The 17,762-nt window shown below is 31.6% G+C and overlaps 1 protein-coding gene across 2 annotated transcripts in view; it reads left to right on the top strand.

Annotated features, from left to right (window-relative positions):
* The window catches only part of LOC110993973 (UNC93-like protein), a 46,075-nt gene extending 28,512 nt beyond the window's left edge, over positions 1–17,563 (top strand). For both annotated transcript variants that reach the window (XM_022260419.2, XM_022260418.2), the window contains 6 exons: positions 9,928–10,610; positions 10,852–11,074; positions 11,632–11,797; positions 12,333–12,600; positions 15,597–15,793; positions 16,054–17,563. In XM_022260419.2, the coding sequence (XP_022116111.1) occupies positions 9,947–10,610; positions 10,852–11,074; positions 11,632–11,797; positions 12,333–12,600; positions 15,597–15,793; positions 16,054–16,176 (1,641 nt within the window). In that variant the 5' untranslated portion in view covers positions 9,928–9,946 and the 3' untranslated portion in view covers positions 16,177–17,563. The remainder of the gene's footprint in view (positions 1–9,927; positions 10,611–10,851; positions 11,075–11,631; positions 11,798–12,332; positions 12,601–15,596; positions 15,794–16,053) is intronic.
* The last annotated feature ends 199 nt before the right edge of the window (positions 17,564–17,762 follow it).

The following is a 17,762-nucleotide window of genomic DNA, read 5'->3' as shown; positions in this document are numbered from 1 at the left end:
AATTTTAGTTGAACGCCTGACGCAACGTAATTTTATCTCAGTCCCCATACGACTTCTAATATATGCGCTGTGTATTAATTGAAATCTGTTTATATTATTTTAATAGTTGTCGACACAACGTCACGATGACGTAGAGACGACGACGCTTTCGAAACATATGAATAAACGATACAAGAAAGACATTAATTAAATGAATGGATTAAATTAAGTATCAATATGTAGATTGCGAAGTTTTGTTACCTAGAATTCGCGTTTAATGAGTCTATAGATGGTCAGATAAAAATCAACGGAGCCTATTTTAGCCTTGTATTTGAAATCTACTGACTGAACTATTATTATAATCGTTATATTAATAACTTTACATGGCTTTATTCTAAACGTAAAATAAACTTGCATGCACTATGTATGAATGTGGACTCTGTTACCGCACTTAGACGTTCATAAGTTCGTTGTGCGTGAAAAGTTTCATTCATTCTTAAAAGGCCGGCAACGCACTCGCGAGCCCTCTAGCATCGAGAGTGTCCATGGGCGGCTGTATCACTTAACAATAAGTGAGTAAGTGAGCCACCTGCCCGTTTTCCCCTTGTTCTATAAAAAAAATTTCAAATGAATACACCAAGTCTCAATTATAAATTTAACGGTTGTATCAGCATTTGAATCGTGTTTTTTAAAAATCCCCGTTGAAATAGCTGCGTAAAATCGAAGTTTTCGAACGCATTATTTGCGTTTTTTGTTACGTTATCCTTGAATAATTAATTTTTATAGATTTGATGTTTTTATTGCGATCTTTATCATCAATTCTCATGATTTATTTGAAACACAAATGTCAATTACAAATTTTTCCATATATTATAAATATATTTACTGGTTTCCTGGAACGAGACTTTCATTTTATCTAATTTTTCATAAAAATCTACTCTTTACAAGAAAATCTCAGGTATGTTCCTCTAAACCATACATAATCATGTAAATAATACAGTCATATTTATTGCATAAATAGATATACTAGAATCTGCAATACAACTGACTTCAACGCGCGTTCTGCTTAAAAATTAGCATAAAATAGCTTATCATAATAGTTCTGTGAATTCGATTTAATATATGATTCTCCGAACGTTTTACTTTGGAGAGGCGCTGAAAATGATGAAGCGGGAGTGGAGTGGGTGTCTTTTTCTCAACGGCGACAGTGTAACTTGTAGAATAAGTGTGCTTAAAATGTTAGTGTAAAACTCGAGTACGCATTAGTATTTATTTTATATATAATAATTGTCACAATACATGTCATAATAAAGGTGATAAAAACAAAGAAGTGTTTAACTTAGCACGCACATTTAATTAGAGTTAATTTAAATATTAACCATTAAAAGTTTCACTTGGAATTAGTATTAATTTTTTATTATATGGTAATTGTAAACCGCACATACTGTAACGGCGTATAATATTAATGTTACATGTACGAAATTTGCATGTGACGTCATCAAGTATTTTGGTAACCGGTTGTTCTCGGGTAGTTTGCGAAGGAGTTGGCCTTGTCTGCGAAAACTTTTAAGAGCCTATAAGTCGAAACTGATGCTAACTTAGCGCTTTCGCTGTGGTCAAGCGACCAATGTAGTACTTTAAAAGCGTTTTATTTGATTATGTTTTTAGTAGTCGTGGCGCCATAAGATTACCTTTGTGCATTTGACCGTTGAGTATACAACCAAATTAAGCGCTTTTTTTAAAAAACATCAGCGCTATAACGTAATCGGGAGTTAACTCGCATGGAGAAAGGACTCTAGCCAGTTTTGCATTAAAATCCGGTAGTCTTCAACTCAAAACGCGAACAAGTTATTGTTAAACAATTGTTAATTGGTATCAGTCAAAAAACTGTGGTCACTTTCACTTGCTTGTGTTTACGTAGTATCCTTCTGAGACCCTAAGAGATTGCACTCAAAGTGTAATGAGTAATTAAAACTAAATAGCAGTAAAGATATGTCTACTTAATGGATGCAGAAAACTAGTTTAACAAGTCCTAATGCATATTAAAAGAACTTCAAGAAAGTATTGCAAGTAAAAATAGACTGCTAGTTTGTTCGAAGTAAGGAATAGATAACCTAGCAGTATAAATAACTTCTCAGCTTAGATAACGGTTATATTTAGATGCTTAGCTGGAGTCATTAAACCTTTTAAATGCATTCTCTATCTCTACTTACGAACGGATCACTAAAATCATAATTACATATACAATTATTTAAATAACAACTTAAAATAGATGTATGTTTATGACAGTAAGCAATCTATGGAAAAATGTTGTATGTTACACATCAAAATCGATGTAACAATATATATGACTAGTATTTTATTTTCTATTAGAATTATTGTTAATTTCTAACGAATCATCAGAATCAGAACTGATTCGCATTTTTATGTAGTACATATAAGTATCATTATCCAACATACAATATTATATTATGTAATTACGTGTAATTTATATGTTTACTATTAAATTATACCTAAATGGAACAAGACGAACATGGGAACATCCCTAGGCCCGTGATATTTGATCCTTTCAAAGCGAATAAAGCTAGTGAACAAAGTTAATAGTTGACTCCTGTAATAACTACGAACAAATTAAAGATGTGACTTTGTTCGTAGTTATTTGTAACTTTTTAAATCCCTTGGTAAAAAGTTATTCTTGGGTGATAAAGGGATTCCCTTACTGCGTTCTCCTATTTTCCAAACAATGACGTGCTGCAAACATCCCTTGAACTAGATGCTCGTTCAAAATAAGTCAGTCATTAAATTATAGAGTTTGAAATCGCAACAGCTTTTCTTAATTTTAGGATAAGTAGGTTCGCAGATTTCTCTTTCGCTTGAAATCTAGGACGCTTACATGTGCAAATATACAAAATAAACATATCATTTGGTAACAATATTAAGTCAAAGTGTATTTTCAAATTGAAACTGTTAAATATTATTCAATTGATTAAATATACTAAATAAAAAAAACGTATTAGGTCAATATACTTGTTTCTGGAATCGGTTATAAGTTTTATAATTATTTTAGCACATATAAGTTTCACTGTGTTAAAATAATTATAAAACTTATAAATGTTTCAATTTAGTTAAATTAAATGTAAAATGTTTAAGAGACACTACAAATTGTACACAATATTTCATCGAATCGTCTCAAACATCGCGGGAATCTAATAAAAAACCACAATGGACGTCGCAACACGTCGTATACCCAATTTAGCGGTTTCAATGAATGCGTCTTCAACCAATCGTTTTTTCAACCAACGGTGTTATTCACACAACTTTAGCCTAGTCGCTGTAGTTCCGCTGTGTCGTTAGATTATTACGGTACATGACACGTGTCAGACATGGAGCAAACGGGCAGGAGAATTTTTGATAAGGAGATTTAAATATACATTTAGGGAAATGTACTGTGAAAAAGGGTGAAGGTGTGTTTGTCAGAATTCTGTGCCTGACACAGTCAATGCATTTCGTTAGACATGTTTCTTCGCTATAAGTCTGCTCGTATAAGCAAGTATTAATTACTCACAGTAAAAGTATTGGAGGCTTAAAAGTGCCTAGCGACGAGCTTTAGCTGAGGCATATTTTACGATCGTATTGTATTGCGATCTCTGTTTACACGAATTAGACTACGTTTTTTGTACAGGCAATTATTTCATGAGTATCAGTAGGCGTACCGCAAGTACTCAACTCACAATTACAATTTATAAAAACCTTACATCCGTCTTTGATTTATTATTTTTATTTGGCATTACTTGTAAGTATATAGTGAGTTCTCGTTTATTGGCAAGACTACGCCTGTGACAAGAGAGTCTGCGAATTTACTATTTAGCCTAAGAAACTCCTTCTTCCTTATACCGGTTCTCTTTGGAAATATTTAAATATAGTTTACTACTAAAAATTCTACGATGTTTGAAACTATTATTTAAAAAATGTATATTCTTTTACAATGTAGAGCAACTTATGAATCTAATTAATCTATTCTTTACTAAAAAAGTGTTTATAGACGCAGTAATTAATTCTCCATAGTGGTGATGATTACGAATTATTCTTGAGTATTTGTATAAACGTCACTTTAGTTCCCAATAGGCCAATTGCGAAATGTTGTATGGTGGCGCCATTGGTATATCAGTATTCGTATTACTCAGTATAAAATTGGTTTTAAAGTTATAACAATTTTTAGAAGTTATAATTTCTCAATAAAAATTCAAATAATTTTAGAATGTTTAATGTAGCCAGTACGTAGATCACCTACGCCGTAGAACTCCGCCCACATTGATCACGCTATAAGTGGTACAAAAATTTAAAAATCAACGCATTTGTTTCAATATTAAAATACAGTTTTTAATGAACGTGTCGTATACATTGTTATTTTATTAATAAAACCCATTTAACTTGCAGAATAATATAATTTATAACTTATCGACACCATATAGTAAATAAACTCATTTTCTTTAATAAAAATTATCGAAAGTTTTATAGACACAAAAAAATACTTTATTAAGTTTCTATTATATTTGCAGTTCTTTACTTTTTAGAACAGGGTCGATAATTTTTGAAACTAAAAAAAATAATAGTGGGATGACAACCATTGGAAAAGGCGGAGAATAATAATTATTTTTATTATTTTTAAAGGCTCTGGTCTATTTATCAAAACATTTCTACCTATATCAAAATAATTCTGATTATTTTGTGAATAAGCATAGCAAACTTCGGCTGAGGATTAGTACTAGCAGCATTTAGCTAGATTGTGGTGCTAATATGCAGTGCGAAAAAATCTCTGTGGAGCCAAGGTTATTGTCAAGATAACTCCAAAAATACATATTACATATACACAATAAATTACATGTGTATTAACTACAATTCCTCGAAAGTTAATACATCATTTGTATCTGTTATTCAAGTATGATTAACACAAATAAAAGCGTCATAAATAGGATCATTGACTCGTTAGGATCCAACTTTATCTAGATTAACCGTTTCGCATAAGATTTATTTAGCTGCAACTGGTATGAACTGGTTTGCTAATTGTTACAGTTTGTGTACATCTTTAGGTTTGGACCCTTTATTAAGATTGATCAAAGTTGACTAATTGAAATTGAACGTCGTAAAAGTTTGCGATATATTTTATAAATACATACTTGCGTAATAGCTAGTTTGAGAGTATATTGAATATGATTAAAGAGTAATGATTTACCTTAGCTTATACATTTTTCACAGACTGAAGTAAAAATAAAAATATGAAGAATTTATTTCATAAGTACTCTATTTAATTAACTTTCATACATATAATTTAACTTTATTCTTAACGGTTAACTTCATTTAATAGGCATCACCTCATCACCTCTTTACCTGGATCTAACTTGTCTATGAAGTTATCTGAAAATATTTGGAAACCATCTACTAGTTTTAATTTGTGTTTTTTTTCACTTTTGTGTATACATAGTGATAAAATGATAAATAAAATTTGATTTTGACATAAACAAGGAGCGAGACAAACGCGTCGTTCTATTTATATCCCGCAAATATATAAGCACTTCTTAAGATTCCGCAAGACTTAACTCTTGTATGTGCCGTTAGGATTGCTTAGAGAATAATACATTTTAAATGCGTTTTCGTATTCAAACTGCTTGTGACCTTTGCGTATATTTTATTAAGACTAGGAAATTTACTGAACATAATTCCTTTTATATTTTAGTAATAATATTAGGCCTATTTTCCAAGTTCCTATAAATGAGAATATATACAGACATATAAATTTATCATTCTGATTTAACATCGATGTTATAATTATTACGCGTAATTTACTAAATCTGTTACGATAATGTCAGTTGCAATATTTGTAGAGTGAATAGTTTAAAGGAAGAGAATATTTCGGACCTATATTTAAATATTCACAACGAAAAGCTTTTACTTAAAAACATAGTACGTTAATAAAATGAATGCAATCTTCTAATATTATATGTATTATTATGGAAAAAATGTAAATAAATTTTTATCAAGTCATTGACTCATGACCTTATTCAACGTGGGAAAGGAACCCGGAACCTTACATCCTCGGTACAGATCAACTGCTCAACTAGATTATTTATATACCCGCATATTTCTACCTGTACGTCTGGTTTTTTGTTAATATCTAGATATTTTATGAAGCGACGAATGTAACCAAATAGGTAATATTAAATTCATTTTAAAATCTAGATGGCTTTTAAACTAATACTTGTAATAATGGTTTTCAGTCTTTGTGGCTATAACAGTATAATTTTATAATTCACCATGGCATATCATTATAATGGATGCCACATTGATCATCAATCATATTTTTGATTTAAAAAAAGTATCCTCTCGTTTCTTCGTAACATAATCTGTATATTACTACAATTTTGTTTATGACTAAAAACATTGGATTAATTAAACTGATATTCCTGTGAATAATAACTTTTATATATAATACAAATAGCATCCAGTAACACATTTCCATATCTCAAAAACTCAACCGATTTCGATAAAACTAAACTATTCCGAAAGTAAGAAAATATCTGAGTTAAATCAAAATATCTTGAAATAACTGGTTTCTGAGACATTTGTGTTAAACCAACACACATTTACGAAAGCTAAGTTCTATATATATAACTGATTCTATGAATATTCTTTAAGTATCCCTTTACTTCTATAAGTCGAGGTTAAAAACGATTAATTAAAAACCATACTGTATGTAAGTAATCACGCTTTAATTTATCTACGGTAGAGTAAGGAATGTTACGTAAAAGGACATGTCAATTGATATAGCGTGTAAAAATCAATTACAAGGGATTTGATCTGAGGACCGCGCAGTTTTCAACAATTAATATTGTCCAGATGTGTTTCTCGTAATTTATCCGTATAAATTGTTATTGAAGATTTTCATGAAAATCATGAATTTAACCTTTCATTTTAATTGTTTTGTTATATGGTTCAAATGCTATTATGAATATATAGGATACCTTGCCGATTGTATTTGTAAACAACCGTAATCCAAAGTTAAACCAGAAATGTATGCCTATTTTGATTGTTTGGCAAAATGGTTTTTCGCTATATGATATACGTACCTCGTCAGAATTTTACATATACACAATTAAGTTTCACGTCTTAAAATACTCCGTTAAAAAAGGATTAAGTGCAGTCAACTTAAAATAATAATTGATCAAACTTAATAGTGGTAACGGTTGGCTTACATGGCAAGAACGGAAGAGAAGAACTGGCAATAAACTCTCCGCCACTCTGTTTAATCGCCAAGTTTTTTTTACACAATGTTTGTAAGGAGCTGCGACCATTACACCATGTTCCATATGACATCTTCAGTAATAAAGAATAAAAAAATAAATTAGAAACAAAGATTTGTCCTCTATCAGCAGGAGGCATGGTGAAATAGGAGCACGCACGCAAATACGTAGTATAAAACAACTAATATCACCTGACCGCGACCGCGAAAGCGTGTTTAATTTATAAATAAACTTGGAAAAGTTAAATCGTATTTAAATTGAATTTATTTTATGTTATATTAAATACTGCTCCCAATACTCATCTAAAATTCATAGATTGATTGAAAACATTGTTTTTCTAGGATTCCCTTTAGAAGCATTCAGAAGAAGTTCTGAAAACGCGTTCAAAAATTTAATTAATAGCATTTTCCTAAAGGAAACATATTGGCTTATTTCATTCAGTTATAAAATTGTATTAAGTACATAATTTGAAAAATTAACTTCAGTAACCCTGTTATAATGCATTGCAAATTTGTCATAATGTCCTTGAGCGCCTCATTACCCAATAATGATGGGGTAGACCACGCAGGAAGTGAAGATAGCTATGACACCGTGGGAGAATCGCTCAATAGCCATATTAATTCTGTTTGTTTAGTCACGCCAACCGCCCAAAACACGCTGATTTCCTGCGTGATGTTAGATTTGTTATCAATTCAACAAAAAATCCTAGTATTTAAAAAGATTTTCAAAATTCTTCCCGACTTCCCTAAAACTCTACTTCAATACTCAACACTGACTAACCCGAATATATGATTTACTATTGTTGAATCATTCTGATTATCTCTATCCTTCATAAGGCACCACAACATATACAATTTAGTATATTCTAGAATGTACGAATTCTATTCTCCATTACGTGATAAGCATCAACGTATGTCATATATTTACCGGCTGAATACTTGATTCAGGCTTCAGGCAGGTTGTGATTATATTTACTGTCAGGTTACATAAAGGATTTGTGTAATATCTCGTGTATGAAGTATAAAACACGAGAACAATGGAAATAACAGGCTTGTACTTAGCGTTTGTGGTTATTACTCTGATTAAAAAGGACAATAGAGTGATGTCCATACAAATCTACGTTTGCTTTACTAAAGATAACGTTCTATTCGACCATTATTCTCTGATTTTATTTGTGGTATCTTTATAGTATATAATAAAACAGCGTTAGAATAAATTTTTTATTGTACGATTAATTATCATTATTTTTTAATTTAAACAAATGATTATTGAAGTGTTTTCAGTATAAGTGTTCATTGTTTGAACATTAACAACGGATAAATGTCAACACAGTACATCGATCTCATCAAACCTCAACGTACATACCTATTAAGTTTCACAATAGAACATTCAATGGGTGCAAACTGTTTTTGGACTCTACCTGTGCAGAACATGTACTGATGTTACAACATAATATCGTAGGACTCCTTTTAATTGCGTCTTCGCCATTTTTGGCCGTGCCTAATCGCGCTGTGGAAATTTTTGCTTATATCACATTGCGAATTTAGAATTATGCTAATAAATAATATAGAATACTTTATTCAAAACAAATAACATAATACATAAAAATATATCTAATAACTAACCTTAAAATTTAATAATTAAAAAATATTATTAAAAGGAGTCCCTGTAGGGAAGGTTCCGAAGATACTGGCAGCGTTCCCCCTTTGAATAGCTAGACTAATTCTTTGTGCGAGGTAGCTGCCAGCTCTTCGTTCTCCTGTGATGTCGACTAACCTAATTATGTTAATTGTATGTCGTATCTTGTGAGAACAGTAGAATGAATAAACCCGCTGTTTATGTAGTTTACGTAATGAAGAACGTGTTTGATATTTGAGTAATTACACTTTTAAATCGTGGAATTAGTCGCGCCGGAAACTCATCAGGGCGCACTACTATGTAGGTTGTTACAAAACGTGTTACATTCGGACAGTCACTACTAAAGCATCAATTTAAACACCTGTAACAGAATAATAGCGTTTTTCAATGGAATAACGAGTCGAATGATTATAATAGCAAACTGTTCTTTGATCAGTTGTTATTTCACTCGAAAATTTTATGTCGATTATGAATAGAACATTTTATCATTCATAACACGTAATTACAGTAGTACAAGAAATTTACAATTCTGTAATTTCTGTTGTGGTAGACCACGAAACATGTTATATATTTAATTAACCATATCCTTAAGTGCCCTCTTGCATTGTCTGTGGAATGATTGTGATTTGAAAAACGCTGCATTTCAATCACAATTCTCCATGTGGTCGTCCAATGATTATGTCATGACGAAACAGTTTGTGAAAACACTATACAATGGTGCTGTATGTACTCAGCCGATGTCGTTCATTGTAATGTAGAATGCGAATCAAATCGGAATTGTTACACAAACCACAACACCCCGATCACAACAAGTCGTCTTATTGTCTGCGCCAATCTTTAAGTTCTATAACGTGCTTACGAACGCGAATCAGAGAAGCACCTTAACAGTTAACAATAAAACCTATTATATTTGTTGTGTTCAGAATACGTAAATAAAAATGAACAATAGATGTATGAATTGTAACCATGTGCTATTTTCGTTAATAGCTAATTGTCATTTCATTGTCAACAGGTCAAAAAGAGAACACGGCATGACTGCGACGCACGGCGGAGGCTGTGAAGATGACCGCCCCATTAAGGATAATGTGTACACTATCAAGCCAGGATTTAAAAATGAGGGGTTCCAGCACGACAAGGACACCAACAGTGATATTGTCAAACCTCCTCCAATTGAGGAAGACTCCTACGCTTCCGGAAAGGTGGAACTATCCAGAAGAGAAAAGTGGAGAATATTGAAAAATGTTGCAGCGGTTAGCGCGGCCTTCATGGTTCAGTTTACTGCTTTTCAAGGGACTGCGAATCTTCAGTCTTCAATAAACGCTCGAGATGGGCTTGGAACTGTATCTTTAAGTTCTATTTATGCCGCGCAAGTAGTTTCTTGCATTTTTGTACCAACGTTCCTAATCAAGAGGCTTACAGTAAAATGGTCTCTATGCCTTTCGATGATGTGTTACGCTCCTTATATTGCTGCGCAGTTTTATCCAGCTTTCTATACTTTGGTACCCGCTGGAGTATTAGTAGGTCTCGGAGCAGCTCCAATGTGGACATCCAAGGCAACGTATTTAACCCAAGTAGGAAGTGTTTACGCGAAGTTGACAGACCAAGCTGTGGATGGAATAATTGTGCGGTTCTTTGGATTCTTCTTCCTTGCGTGGCAGACCGCTGAACTTTGGGGCAACCTCATTTCAAGTTTGGGTAAGTTAACAATTTCTCTTACCGTCATATAAATTATTTTTTTGGGGCAATCTTAAAAAAAATAATAACACAACCTTGTTATATAATTACTACTGATAACATTCATCATTCGATCTGCAACTCTCAAATTGGTGATAGTCTTCATCACAAATACTATTGAATGGTTGTTTTCGTAATTATTAATAAATGAATTACTACCGTGTTTTAAAACCAAAAATAATGGGATTAATTTGCTCTGCAGTATTCTCATCGGGAGTGCACAGTGGTAACGTGTCAACAGACAATAGTAGCAGTACTCTTCTGACATGTGGAGCTAACTTCTGCATGATCGGCGGTGGTGCTCACGACAACCAAAACCTTCACCGACCCCCAGACAACGAGATACAAGAGATCAGTGCCATTTACCTTGCATGCGTAGTCGTTGCTGTAATTATGGTTGCCTTCTTAGTGGACCCTCTATCCAGGTAAATTTCAAAAGTTTAAAATAGGTAATAAGTCGAACGTAATGCTCTGCACATTCCTAATATTTTAAAGCTTCATTGGAAGGTCTTATTGAAGATAGGATATTGAAAAATGTCTATAATATTTTCTATCATCATAGATTATATTTTTAGCTTGATCTTCAAATGTTTTTGAATAACTGTTAACATCTTGCGAATATAAATCTCCACTTGGCTTTAAAAGCCTCGGTATACAAAGCTTTAACGTTAGTTGATTGTTTCTTTTATGTTTGAACCATAAAACCACGCGAGGAACACGGACATAAAAAAGGCGGTCAAAAGTATTCACCATATATTACCTTAAATAAAACATAACTGCAAACGTACAAAGGCAACCGCATTTGCAGAACAACATCGTGCTTTTTTATACGTCTCACAATTATATTGTATGCAAAATATTGCTATAAATAAAACCGTAACATTTAAATCATAACCGTAATCCTATTAACAATGAACAATACGTGCTCTTGAATAAAGTCTTAAATGATTTATAAGAAGTGTATCGCAATCATTGATTTCAGGTATGGTGAAAAGCAAAGAAAAGCAGACCCCTCGAAAGAGCTGACTGGTATTCAACTGTTATCTGCCACAGCCTACCAATTAAAGAAGCCAAACCAACAACTCCTAATTCCAATAACTTTATGGATCGGTATGGAACAAGCATTTATCGGGGCTGATTATACACAGGTAATACACTACAGCCATAACTAATACAACGACCACACATGTAAAGAGATTTTTTTTAACTGTAGCTAAAACAATAAATAAAAACGTACAGATTAGCTGTATGTGTAATGTTAATAAATTCATCTTTTAGAGTTTTTGTCAAATTAAATGACCACACCTAAGCTTACTTTGTAACTTAATTATATAATAAACAAATACGTGGTTTAAAATAGTAAATACATAGTATACAACGAAAACTCATGCAAAGAGAAAAAGTATTTTATTTTTTCTAACTGTAGATTGCTACAATAAATAAATACGTGCTGATCAACTGTATATGATAACTTTGTTACTAAATTCTTTTAGATTTTTGTCAAATTAAACAACCACACCTTAGATTACTTTGTAACTTTATTGTATAATATTTAAGATCGTTTAAAAAAGGCTCTATTTATTTTAATAATTAATTTAAGTTTTCATCAAACAAATATATTATAGTATTTGTCCAATAGCTTCAACATTACTGATTTTATCTAAGTTACTTTTTCTTTTCTAGGCATATGTATCGTGCGCTTTGGGTATTCGATCCATTGGATACGTGATGATTTGCTTCGGAGTAGTGAATGCAATTTGTTCCTTGCTCTTTGGCTCAGTCATGAAGTACATTGGACGGTTCCCCATACTAGTAATGGGCGCTGCTCTTCATTTTGGCCTGATTGTGTGGTTACTGATATGGAGACCGAACCCAGAGACACCTACGACTTTCTTTGTGATATCAGGATTATGGGGAGTTGGCGATGCTGTGTGGCAGACACAAGTCAATGGTATGTTTATTATTACTTTTCTTTTCTATACACAAACTACATCATTCGTGATCTTTAAATTACTTTTGCTAACATTTTTGATGGATTTTTCAAGTATTTCTAACAACTGTTTCTTTCTTATATAATTTATTTCAATACATATAAGAACTGTATATGTGTGTTTATATATCGTTTTGGTAAAGGTCTATGACTTAAGTTGAAACGGCTTCAACTGGTTACAAAAAACTGCAAAATTTACGCGTAGTTTTGACTGGCTTTTATACAGACACAATAAAAACGAAAACAACAATAATTGAACAGTTCCTATAATAAACATACTTTTATTCTATACTTGGATTAGCTTTTGTTAAAAATGAAATATGGTTAGCCCACAGCCGTACACAGCCAGAGGGAACTCATGGGGGGTTTTTAATGCAAAGTAACCATCTTTAAAAAAATAGGCTATCATATATTTTTTGAGTGCTTTTTAGGGAGATATTTTTTCTTACAATAAAGTTCACAAAAAGAGTACGACTTTACACGAATAAAAATCTAGCCTTTATAATAGTTATGGCTAATGAGTAATATTATGTTGACTTAATTTTCTACAATACTAATTAATAGCTTAAACTGAGCTTCATTAACAGTCTTAGTGTTTTATAATATTTTGACACTATGTTCATATGTCTGAGATCCCGCACTTGCACTTATATTCACTACCCTAGGAGATATATATATATATATATATATATTGTATAATAAGTGACCTATCGATAACATTAAAACGCACACTGAAATCCCCATACATTACACAGTGTGTGGTGTGAGCTTAACCAATAAATTATGATGAAATTGTCTTGCTTAGTAGACAATATTCTTCGTATACTGTGTAATCCACATTGGTTATATCTTAAATTTGTAAATAAAATCTTTAAAAAGTTGTGGATTTTTAATAAACTCGTAAATAACTAAATCAATAATTAAAATATATAAACGAACAGTACATATAACCACAAAACAACAATTCTCTTGGCATTTGAAAATACACGCCATATTTGCACGAGTAAACATTTGGTTATTTCAACTCATCTAAAAGCCTACACGTTCAAATGCTAATATTTATCACATCATACATTTCCTTGTTTGAGCAAAAAACTCACTAACTTCCATTTGTTTTTTTGTTTACGAATCAACTTCCAACAATAAATACATATACAGCGTGTTGTGTTCTCATTTTTTTCAGAAATACTTTAAATTTAATTTGCATAGCAGATAATTCGCCGTTTGTTCTAATACGATAGCAATAGATTCTTCTTTGTTCACTACTGTCATTCGCGATGATAAACTGGTAATACTTTTATATTTGATCACCGTTTTAAAGTATTTTTAACTTTGGCATGAAGGAAATGTTTAAAATTCTCATCAAAATTCCTATTTCAAGCTTTAAAATAGTTAAGAGTTTTTAGTAATTACATAGTTAATTAAATATAAAACCTCCCACGGCGTATTAGCACTTAAATGTTGCCCCATCGTAAAATCTTCGGAGAAGGCATCTTGTCAAATAAATGTCACATGTCTATGTATTATCGCTTTTTTAGATTATTAGACAAATAAAGATTTACGTTTATTAGTATAACATAAGTATTAAATAACCTACACATAGATACATAATAAAATTTCCCTATGGCATTGTATCTTTTTTTAGATTAATTGATTTTGTAATCCTTAACCAGCTAAGTATAATAAACAAATCATGTATCGCCGTTATTAGAGTTTCGCTCAGCATTTGCTTCGACGTCTGGGATAGTTCCTGGAATTTACCCTGAACCAACTTGTGCGCCATATAAATTTTTAGATGTGCAATTGTTTTGGAATTCTTTAATTTAAGATTATTTCGACAATAAAAATTAAGATTATTTAATCTATTTTAATTATACCACTGCTAGACTCGTTATTACCGTGTAACGATGATAATTATGCTTATAATTAATTATAAAGACAATAACATGAACATGGCGTAACAGGAAAGACGTAAAAACGATTCTTATAAATAATGGTTGCTGACATACTAAATGAATTTTATAAAATAACAATCTTACAATTGATTTCTTATAAAAAGGATGAGGGCGTGCATTCAATTCCCGGTTTCTCATATGAAAAAAGAAAGCATCGTAACTTGGGTTACAATTTAATGTCGAAATATATCACTTATTTTTACTTCCATATATCTAAGACCCGTTGGATTTCACGAACAATTTCTTAGGGAGTCTTGATTTTTGTCGATTCAGGTGTTAAAAATCTTTTTACTACTAAGTAAAGGTTTATACGCATTTAACATGAAAAGGAAGTAAAACCAATTCCACAATATCTAAATCTTGCGATATTCTAACCACAAAATTGTCACGCGCAACAAGCAAGGCACGTTTTTATCAAAACTTGATAAATTATTGCTTTTCGAATGGTCTAACTTCAGATAGGTATTTTCGTTTAAACTATTATTTATTACCACTATAACGTTTTTTTGTTATAACAGTAGTTCACGACTTTCACATACATTCATAGTTTTCTAGTGGTTTAAACGTGCGATTGTCAACCCTATGGTTAAGCGTTTAGACCCCGAGAAATATTCTATTCGCGTATTTCTGTGCGGTCGGATCTAACACTTTCGCGTTCGTAGATTTCTTCATCATCATCATCATCAATGGTTAAACAGCCCCTTGTGGGCCTTAAGCTCCACAGTCGGTTTCGACTTTTTGCGTTACAAACAGACTAGATCAGTCAGGGCTACTGCTTACCGATTGTATAATGAACTAACTGCTGGCTAAATTGGACACTTCAAACCTGCCAATTCAAACAATCCAATGATACAGTTCTTTCGATGTCATTATATATTACGCTACTGTCCACACAGTACACTAGATACCTTTATAGAACACATTCTCTCATTCAGATTGAATAACTTATGACCTTAAGTCTTTCAAATGTCATGAAATTAATCGATTTATTGTTTTTCGCAGGGCTTTATGGAGTACTATTCAGACGTAACAAAGAAGCCGCATTCTCCAACTACAGGCTATGGGAAGCTGCTGGATTCGTCGTCGCATATGCTTACTCCACACATCTTTGCGCTAGAATGAAGCTATATGTGATGATGGTCGTACTGATTATCGGAGTAATTGGATATCTTATTGTAGAAATCCTTCATAAACGAAAGGTATGTATCACATGTCCATAATAATCGTTTATCCTAATTGTACCCCACGTACGAATAGTTTTAAATCTCTTTAAGATAATCGATGTACGTCGAATATAAGATCAAGAAGTGTTATTTAAAATAGTGGACGCCTAAGTCCTGTCAGGAGAATTTAAACAGGTATTTTCTAACGGACAATCCAGGTTCATATGGGTCCACGCATATCTGTAAATGCATTTGTAATATGATTGAGTTTTTTTAAATAAATATTTAAATTGCAGACTCGTCGTTTAAAGGCGATTGCTGAGAACCCCATTGCAGCAGCTGAAGCAGCGAAGCAGCCACCAGAAGAAGATGATGAAAAGGATGAAATCGATGATGATATTATTGTAACTCACCTGTAATGAGAAAATCGAAATGATCATAGATCATTCTATAACCATGAGTGCTTGCGCGCTATTGCCATATAAAAACATTTAGATACAAAAGCTGCTGTCCGGAATTCTTCATCTTGGTCTATATAAATTATTTTGTGTGAATGCCTAAAAATTAAAGTACAAAGTGTATTTTCATGTATATTCAATTTTTTTTAATCAGTATTATGTATTTCTGTATTTGCAAAAAAGTGTAATCCAAAATTTATTTTTATATGGTCGAAATTTGAAAGTAGATTTTAAAATATCAGAGGCAAGCTGTAGAAGTAACATTGTGTTAAAAAATATAAAATTCTCGATAAAATTTGTACTCATTGTAGTTGGCTGATATGTTTCCAAATGACTACAATAAGTATCAATTTTTAATTTAAAACTCAGCTGTGTTTACATACCTTATTTACTTGATTGAGTCTTTGTTTCTTATATTAATTTTAAATCTATTAAAGGATGTTTGTATAAACAAAGCTGCGAGAACACAGTAATTTTTAAACTATCGATAAATCTACTTATTCCGTGTAAATCACAAAAATAAGTCTCAAACATGAGACAATTTTAATACTATTTAATTCCATTTATATTTAATATTTCGTTTACATCTAAACAACATTATATTGTAAACACAGTATCTAATAATTCAAAATAATTCCGAATTATGTTACTATTAAAGATTTTCTAGATCAAATATAGTAAGTAGTATCCATAACTTTATACCTTATATAATTAGTTTAAGCGAATTTTCACCCATTCCTATGTTTAAAATAGCGATGCAGGTGATTCATTATTTAGTTAATAATATTTATTCTAAGAATTTTATTATATTAGAATTAAATCTAATAATAATAATAATTATATAAATATTTTCAATATAGCATGTTTAGCCTTACATGCATCCATATATGTTAAATTAAAATTATTTATAAAATATCTACAAAGTTAAATACGTAAAACACTCTCACATCTTTCTTAAGGGTGTTTGAGGCTGGCCCTTAACTGTAATTTTAATTTTCAAAATAGAGAAATAAGACTATCTGTATTCGATTTACAAAAACAATTTTAGGTTTGTCTACGTGTTTTGCGAAGTATTGATTCGGGCGGGAACTTTGAGGACTCGGCATGAAATGTTGAAAGGCATATACATATATACAAATTATGGTACTATGTAAAGATATACGCGGTGAGGACCAACTTAGGATAACGAAACCACGTGATAATTAACATAAATTGTATTATTATGTTATTTTATAAAATTAATGTAAGTGATTTGAATATAATAACACATGGTTTGTTTATTTAGTTATTTTAATTCATAGTAATGTCATACGAATTTGTGTTGAAAATAAAAAAAATATAAATTGTTCTTCTTTTGTTTTTGTTATTTATCACAACAATATTTTTTGAGTAAGTAACCTTTTTATAACGCATTTGATATCTACCGAATGTAAATTAGCATTGAAAGTTATGTCTCGGTATGCAACTCATTTTGGACTTCATAGTTCAAACGTATAGTACTACCTGAGTAAGACCCGATCTTATAGTTATATACGTACATATATATA

This window comes from Pieris rapae, chromosome Z (genome assembly GCF_905147795.1).
Source record: "Pieris rapae chromosome Z, ilPieRapa1.1, whole genome shotgun sequence".
NCBI lineage: Eukaryota > Metazoa > Arthropoda > Insecta > Lepidoptera > Pieridae > Pieris > Pieris rapae.
Note: the sequence above shows the minus strand (reverse complement) of the source record. Positions and strands in the feature narration are given on the sequence as shown.